This window comes from Eurypyga helias, unplaced genomic scaffold (genome assembly GCF_000690775.1).
Source record: "Eurypyga helias isolate BGI_N326 unplaced genomic scaffold, ASM69077v1 scaffold17958, whole genome shotgun sequence".
Taxonomy (NCBI): domain Eukaryota; kingdom Metazoa; phylum Chordata; class Aves; order Eurypygiformes; family Eurypygidae; genus Eurypyga; species Eurypyga helias.
The window spans coordinates 20,347-28,932 of NW_010265266.1; the positions used below are offsets into that span (position 1 = coordinate 20,347).

The window sequence follows — 8,586 nt, forward strand, 5'->3', positions numbered from 1 at the left end:
TCCCTCCTTACATCAACTGACTGAGCTGCAGTCCTCTGGTGCTGTGCCCTGCAGCCTCCACACACGATATGAACCCTGCTGTTTCCCCCTCCCTAATACGAACCTGACACAGTTATTTCTCAAGCTTTTCCTGCCTTTGGCTACGAATTGCATTACTGCCACTGTGATTTCTGTGCTGGTAGTAGTTAGGAGACAGAAACAAACAGCAACCATGTGCTCTGGGCTCTCAGAAAACAGAAACAAACTTTGAGTGTCCAGCTGGGACTTTTACTGAAAGAAAAGGAAAGGAATAAACAAAAAAAAAAAAGGGGGGGGGAAAGGTTAAAACCATTCTTTGCCTGGAGTCACATCACTGCCTGAGCCACTGAGAATCTCTGCAGCGCTTTCAGACATGCGTTTCTCAGCCTGACTCTACTGGTGTTTCTATTACAACCCTAGCTGCTCTTAACACCAGCAGAGTGGTGCTCACAAAACCAAATCCTGCCCCTCGCCTGGTTGTGCTGCTTTGCCAAGGCAGCAGTGTGGTGGGGAATGTGACTGGGGAGAGACTGCAGCCGGAACAGCAGCGTGCCTTCTCTACAGCCTCTTCTTCATTGCTCTCTTACCCCCAGAGACATGAAGCTTTTTAGCAGGTGAAAGCATCTATTTACCATCTGTGCCACACACAGAGTGTCTCGGAAAGGGAATGAGGCCACAGGACAAGGTCGCTGATACCCAAAGTATGGCTTTTGCTGAAGGTAGTGAGACATGGGAGCCAACTGTCCCTGTTTCATGTCCAACTATTACGTGACAAGGCCTCAGGTTTCATTTTGGTAAATTCCAGCTGTTGGCCACATTTATACTTTACATAACTTTACACCAGGAACACATCTTCCCTCAGCACATGTAGCTTTTGGAAAACAAGGAGAGTGTTGATTGTAATTGTAGATCCTGGGAGTTCCCAGCACAAACCAAACCTTCTTGCTCTGGGTCCTGAACGGACATCACTAAAAATTTGCTTCTGTCCCAAGACTCTTGCAATCCACACAAAAGCCAATGGCTACAGACTGATGGGCAAATAAGGCAGAACAGTGTGAACCAAGAAGTAGTAAGGAGGGCAGAGGTCATGCATCCAGTAGATGCCGAGTTTGTCTTTGTATTCCACGTCAGGGAAGAGCATGTAGTTTTGATGACTAGGATCCTTCTGAGGGGAATAGCTCTTTTTATGAACTGAAACAAGAAGTCTACAACTACTTGTTTGGTCCTATTTTCCTGTGCACCCAGTCCAATGTCCTACTGTAAGTCTTGAGAGAATAAGGTTTCTTCCAGCCAGAATTCGTGATGTTCCAGCACATGGGATGATTAAACGACATCTAAATGGAGGCATGCAGTAAGGATTTCTTTTTCCCACTCCTTTGTCTTCTCTTTGTCAAGAAATACATCCAGGTGGCAAGTGTGCTGGAACTGTTTTGTTGTTAGAGCTCTCAAAAGCAATTAATTTCATACCAGTAACTCCACAGTTTGACCTAAATTTCCTTTATTTCTAGTCCCCTGCCTCCCTCTCCCCCTAGAAGCAGTGTTTCAAACTCCTTCCTCTATCTGATAATCCTAAACCTGAAGGGAGTGAATAAAACATCTAGATGAACAGCAGCCACAGGACATTTATGTGCAGAACGATCAACAGAGAGCAGACCTTAATAGCATGTTTCAAAGTCTGTCCAGAGCCAGATGGGTTCCTAGGGTTCAGCATGAAAGGCGGTAGGTGTGGGTTGCCTAGTTTCTTTGAAAGCCTAACTGTGAACCCTTGCCTTTTGTTAGAAGTGAAATTTTCAGTGAGACATGTCTCTGATATGTTCCCTGGTAGCACAGGTTATGCTGAGAGCAACACTTCTGGGTTTTGTAGCCTAAATAAAAGGTTCATGGATCTGAACAGCTGGAGATATGTTTTCCAAATTGACTCCAGTCGTGAGTCAGTGAGGCTTTCAAAACCAAATACCAATTTCATTCCTGGAGCCTGAGTTGTTAAACCCAGAAGCTATTTTAACATTGACTTAGTAGGGCTATACCTCGGAGCATCTTTCTGTAAGTTGCAGTATCTCTTATATGGAAGTTCTATTTGTATTTTTGCTGGATTGCTGTGAAATCTTTGAGAGATTTGTGAGGCTGAAGGACATAACAGAATTGCTTCTGCCCCTAAGACTGACTAATCGAGCCCTAGAGAAAGTGCAGTAAGTATTTTATGACAGCAAAATAGTGTTTGTTGGCTTGTTTGTCATGCAAAAGGCCTGAAGCAACAGAAAAGTTGGTTTCTAGATTGTGCCTTCTCTTCTTGCTGTTGCTGGGATGAGCTAGTCCATTAGTTGAGAAGGTTTGAGAACACCACTGCTTGTGTTTGTCCCACATTATTTGACAGCTTCCTTTGCAAGCAGGGAGACTAGTAGGGCAAATGCAGAATCCTAATCTGATGATCCCAGAAAATACACTGGCTGTTTGAACCCCTGTGGAAGTGATTTTAGCAACTGAAGCGTTTTGCTCTTAGCTGGGAAAAGATCATTTAATTAAAGACTCTAACTACAAAACAACAACTTAGCAATTGCCTTCCTTTACTGTTTCACAGAGAATAAGAAGACAAATAGTCTTGTCTTAGATGACTGAACCTATAACGAGTACCTTTCTGTCTAGCATTGCTGGCACCAGCACCATGCACTGGCTGCCTCCTGGAGCTATTTTCAGCAGCAACCACTACTTAAGATGTCTCCTCTTTTGTTTTATGGCTCTGTGTCCCAACTTACTGTAGCTCATATTTTACATTGTGCTCATATTTTACATTTCATCTGAATGGGGGCTGGGGAAGGACTAAAACCAGACAGATACTTTGTGGTGAAGGTGAATAGGCAGCTCTACCTCATTTATGAAAGCTTCATACAGCCCACTAAGCCCAGGACTGAAAACCAGGCAGTCCATGCTCTCCTGTTGCCTTAATGGGTGAGAAAGCTTGGAACTTCACACAGGCAAGCCTGTTAAAGAGACTAACCGAATGCAAATTATTCCAGTTCTGCCACTTCAGCGCAGATGTTGGTCACCAAATCTCCTCTGAACCATGCAGCAGACTCCAGTGCAGCCTGTCTGTTCAGGGGCTTATCAGTTCTAGCTGACAATATAATAGAGCTGATGGGGTAGAGTATAGGGGAGCAAAAATGATAACCAAGGATGAAACGACCATTTGAATATCTGGGGCTTTCCAGTAGATCCTGTTTCACTTACTTGAATTGATTATTGTCCTCATGTTAGCACGACGGATTGTCGTACATGGCTTTGCAGAAGTTGTACTGTGGTTTCTGGAAGAACGATATATAGCAAGGAAAAGCATCACAGACTTTGCCATCCTCCTGCTGCAGCTTTTTATTTATGTCATTTACATGAGTTGGGACTACTCTGCAAACTCCAGGTTTTGGCTTTGGCACTGACTGTGCAATTTGTGCAGAGACCCAGAGAATGGGACCAGACCCAGATACATTTTCTGGTTAAGATAGAAGCTACAGGCAACCTCATAGACTGTTACTGCTGACCCACTGGACAGACAAACCTCCTGTTTCATAAGGAGAGGTAGTGGAGAGGGATAAATCATGAGGAATTTTGCAAGTGAACAGAACTAGCTTGTTTATTTTATATCATCATTAATGTGTATATGTTCACTATGTATGATGTATTTCCCTGTTTAGGAGTATCAGATGCCTGCGGAATATTATCCACTGGAACTTGATCACCACATTCATCCTGAGGAATGTGATGTGGTTTCTGCTTCAAATGATAGATCACAACATACATGAAAGCAATGAAGTAAGTGCTTGGGGGTAGCCTGTCTCTGCCATGTAGCTCAGGGGCAGGCAAGGATGCAGAATGTGTTCCACTGATAGAAATATTGCAAAGGACACCTACCCACATGCTCAGACTGACTTTCATGTCATTTCAAAAAGATGAAGAAACTGAGCATATATTTGCTACATTTTAAATTATTTCCTTATTACTAAATATCAAAGGTGTTTTTTTCAGTAGAAATCCCATCCAAAACCTTCCCTCTTATCTTCTTTGACCATAGATGCTTTCAAAATGTACATACTGTGAGTCACAGTATTGTGCAAGACACTGAATTTGGTGATTCTTGAAAATATTTACCAAAGCATCTTGCGGTGATGTGCATCTGTGTAGGAAAAAAACATCCATTCCAGAGGCCACCATCTCCATGAACAGGGTACAGAAATAATTGACTTGGCAGTTGAGGCTGAGTCAGCTGCTTTGCCTGATGGCAGTGGGTACCGTGCTGCCTAGAGTCAGTGGGACTTCCAAGAAAATAAGAAATAAGGCCTGAAACAATACAATTTTTGCTTGTTGTTACCTTTGTGGGTTTTTTTCTACAAAATTCCATTTTTCTGCTAATCCCTTCTTCACTGTACTGGCCTTGAGGTTGAAGTTCTGTGGTGTGGGCTGCATCCAGCAGCAACTCCCTGTTGCTGAAAGGGACAGCTTGTTCCTCCAGCGCCCCAACCGCATCACTCTGGCTTCTGCTGCATCTTTTGCACAAGCTCTGTTCCTTTTCTTGAACCCCTGGGGAGGAATGAATATCTAAAGGGTGGGTGTCAGGAAGATGAGGCCAGGCTCTTCTCAGTGGTGCCCAGTGACAGGACTGGGGGCAATGGCGCCAGTCACTGGAAAACAGAAGGTTCAGCCTGAAGATGAGGAAACCCTTCTTCACAGTGAGGGTGACAGAGCCCTGAACAGGCTGCCCAGAGAGGGGGTGGAGTCTCCTTCCCTGGAGACTTTCCAAAGCCGCCTGGACTTGTTCTTGTGTGATCTACTCTAGGGGATCCTGCTCCGTCAGGGGGGTTGGACTAGATGATCTCTAGAGGTCCCACTCTGTGAACCATGGAGACTGAACTCAGCAAACTGATGGAGCACTAACCTAGCCAACAAAAAAGCAAGGAGGAGTTTTATGCTGTCAGCTTTCTGATAGGCGATTGAGAGTGAGAGACAGTTCAAGGGACCAGACAGATCCACGCAATAAAAAACGGGAAGACTGGAGGGAGCAAGAAGTGAGATGTCTTCTTTGCATGGCTTTGAGCACTCTGGAGAAAAACAGCATGTCACCATGCTCCCTTTTTTCTTACTCTCTGTGTTATTTCTTGTTCACTCAAGTAACTGCCAACGGCAGCTGCTTGTCTGAGTGAGGACAGTCCCTACCTAAGTACTGCAGTGCCTCCTTCTGTTTAGTCTCCCAGCTGCCCCAGTAATATGAGGATTTCAGAGTGGATTAAAAGCATCCATTCCAAAAGAAAAAGCATTTTTCATTAGTTTCTTGGGAATAATTCCACATTTCCTTGGCAAGTAGCCATTTTTGATAGTCCCTTGGCTGGTTTTGTTACTGTTCTCTTTTCCCTTTTAATATTCTTAGAGTGGAGTGTTATCCTTTTAGGACTGTCCCCTGATATTTACCTCCACTATCAAGAAAAAAGTGTGCCACAAACACACATGCACACACATACACACACCCCCACCCTTCATACGCTCTCTCTTTGGAAAGCAGGATAAGCACAGTGCGTATAGATTATGAGCCGGACCATAGCTGTTATCAGTCAGTGTGGCTCCACTCCTGTTTCTGGTTCTGCAGAAACTAAAAACCATGCCAGCAGCCTGGATATCCATTCATTTTAATGTCAGCTGGGCACTCATCATCCGTGGTTAACTTTTCAAATGCAAGATTTGACATCTGAACCTTAATCCCATACTTTGGGAAAACAAATGGAAGAGTCATTAGTACCTAGATACAGGTGAAGCCTATGCATAACTCTGTGTTATTATGCAATCAGATGCTCCTTTGGGAAGATGTAGCTTCTATTAATTCACTGTTTGCTTTGTCTGTGTTTCTGACATTTTCAGACTACACAAGGTAGTGGTACATGAGCTTTATTGTTGACAGTTTTACTCCGTGTGGTTTACTCTCATGACAATACTGCAAATATAGATTTTTACAGTTATTTGGGAAAAATCAGTTGGAGTCAGGCACTCAAATGCCTTTTAAAATGTGACCACAAAGTGCCAAGGAAAATATAAACCTGCAGATGGAAGGACGGACCCTCACATGCTTCAGTTTTCATGAACTCATCTTTTCTCTGCAGAACACTGCTGTCTTTTTGGGAAGGTGCTTTATACAAGCTTAGTGATAACTTTGTTATGTTCTTATTGTGGTTTAAGTCAGAGTGAAAATAACACCACCACAATCAATGGGAGCGCCATCGTTTACGCCAGCTAATGATGTGATTTTTTCTGTGCTGTTCAGAGGAGATTAAATAATGCAGTTACAGAAGCCTGAAGGACTCAACGTGGAAACATTTTGCACAGAGCTCTAGTGCTTATGTTAATAAATCAGGAAGGGGAATTCCTGAAGGTATCTGGAGCCTAATGGCAGATACACGTGGGGATCAAGAATCCTCAGTCAAATAAATGAAAAGGTATAAATTAATGAGTTCTGCTAATTGGGTTTATTATTCAATAATAATAAATTCACAATTCCAAAAGGAATTGCCCAAAATTCATTTTATTCTGGTTTCCTATGGAAACGATGCAGAGGGAGATCTCACCACCATTATGTGTATTTCTTTGTATCTGTCCCAGTATCTTCCCAATCCACTGGCCAATTCCAGTCAGATCTAACACAGAAACAACAGGCTGAGATATAATTATTTTTTACAATTCTTGTGAAAATGGGCATCTGTGGAGAGGACAAAAACCATGTAAGTGTTGCAATTTTGGGAGAGAGGGGAACAAGAGTCTAGATGTTACAGTGGAGAATTTACATGAGATTAAGGCCACAGGGAAGGATTTAATTCATGCTCATACCTTCAAAAAATCAAACGTGAGACTCTGGAAACCTAGTCTTACTAGTTTGGGGGTCAGTCGGGAATCATGAGATATATTTGCTTACTCTTAGCTAAAAATAGGGTGGGGTTTTTTTTCTTGGTTTGTGGCTTTATTTTCCTTTGCTCAGGCCAAAAGGAGAAGAAAAAAAAAAAAGTAAATTTAATTTGGTTTAAAGAAAACTTTGAAAATAAAATGTTTCATCTTCTTCTCAGTTGCTTTGGTTTTTAATCCTATTTTAAAGATGAAGCCAATCTGAATTTCAAATCTTAATGAAATAATACAGAAATGAAAGCTTTAACACACCCAAAAGATTTCTTCTGTTTATTTCAGCTTAATAAACAAATGTGATTGCAACTTGTGAACGGGCTATCATTTTGTCACTGTGTTTCTTCTCCAATAAATTCTTAGCCCACAGAATTTTGCTGGGTTTGATAGTGCATCTGCTGCTCTGTTGACTGTCCAGAGATCATCAATACTTCATGCATATGAAGTCTGGAATAAAATTAACTGAGGGTCAAAAGTTTCAAATACTTTAGTAGAGTTAATTAAAAAGCTGGAGAATGGTGAGACCAAAATGACATCAATGATACCAGCTAACATAGGTAATTAAAGTCACGCTCCAGGGAATACGCTGAATGCCTGCTTGATCAGAAAGAGATTTTCCCAGACTTCTGCGTGAAGCACTATGGAAATTACCATCAGCAGTTACTTGTGATTTATTGATGGGATGTTACCATCTGCCTCTCTACAGCTAATTGTGTATTCCACAGCTGTGCTCTCACTGCACAGCCATTAGGAGAAGATGCCTTTACATTGAGCCTGACCAAAGATTCCTGTTGAAATGGCAAAATTCGGAGGTGATGTGTGTAGTAATACAGACTGAAGCACCAATGGCAAGAATAGAGGGGATGAAGCAGCTGTTAAAAGCATATTTTAAAGTAAAATATCTTTTTTTCTAAGTGTCAGTGGTCCTCCTTCCCTTCAGTGGAAGTGAAGCAAGACAGTGACATTAACTTCTATCTTATATTTTCTTTGAACTGATCAGCAGGTGGGTTATATGCCTAAGATAGACTCCTATGTCATCTTTGGATACAACCCTAGGCTATGGCTGCACCCCTCTACCTCTGAAAGATCGCCTCTAGTCAAAGGACCTGCGTCCTCTTGTCTTCCTTCCACACGGCAGCTTCTTAAACTGCGTGCAGAGTGCTGGTGTGGACGTGCCATATGGCATGTTAACTCTCCAGACATGCTCAGCTACAGGAGCTCCTGCATGTTGTGGTAAAAGCCAAGCCTCAGCAGAAAGTCACAGACACAGCTGTGAGATTCCAACAGCACCGAAGATACTGTGATTCCAAGGCACAGGTATAAATACCCATCCCGTGACTTAATTCCACCATTGATTTTTAAGGGAATAGCAACATATAGAACCTTTTAAATGTTCTTACCATGGTTTTAAAATACTCTCTTCTGTTCCCTTTCCAGCCCTGGTGTCGATGTATTACCACTGTCTACAATTATTTTGTGGTGACGAACTTCTTCTGGATGTTTGTGGAAGGCTGCTACTTACACACTGCTATAGTGATGACTTACTCCACAGATAAGCTGCGGAAATGGGTCTTTCTCTTCATAGGATGGTGTAAGTGACTTGTGTGTTTAAAATGCTGTTACGTGATACTGTCGTGGTTTAACTCC

At 42.4% G+C, this 8,586-nt stretch overlaps 1 protein-coding gene across 1 annotated transcript in view; it reads left to right on the forward strand.

Annotated features, from left to right (window-relative positions):
• LOC104513360 (corticotropin-releasing factor receptor 2-like) overlaps window positions 1-8,530 on the forward strand; it is a gene marked incomplete at both ends in the record, with an annotated part of 27,244 nt that extends 18,714 nt beyond the window's left edge. Inside the window, 2 exons of the mRNA XM_010156682.1 lie at window positions 3,702-3,819; window positions 8,377-8,530. Coding sequence (XP_010154984.1) covers window positions 3,702-3,819; window positions 8,377-8,530 — 272 coding nt within the window. The remainder of the gene's footprint in view (window positions 1-3,701; window positions 3,820-8,376) is intronic.
• Window positions 8,531-8,586: the final 56 nt, after the last annotated feature.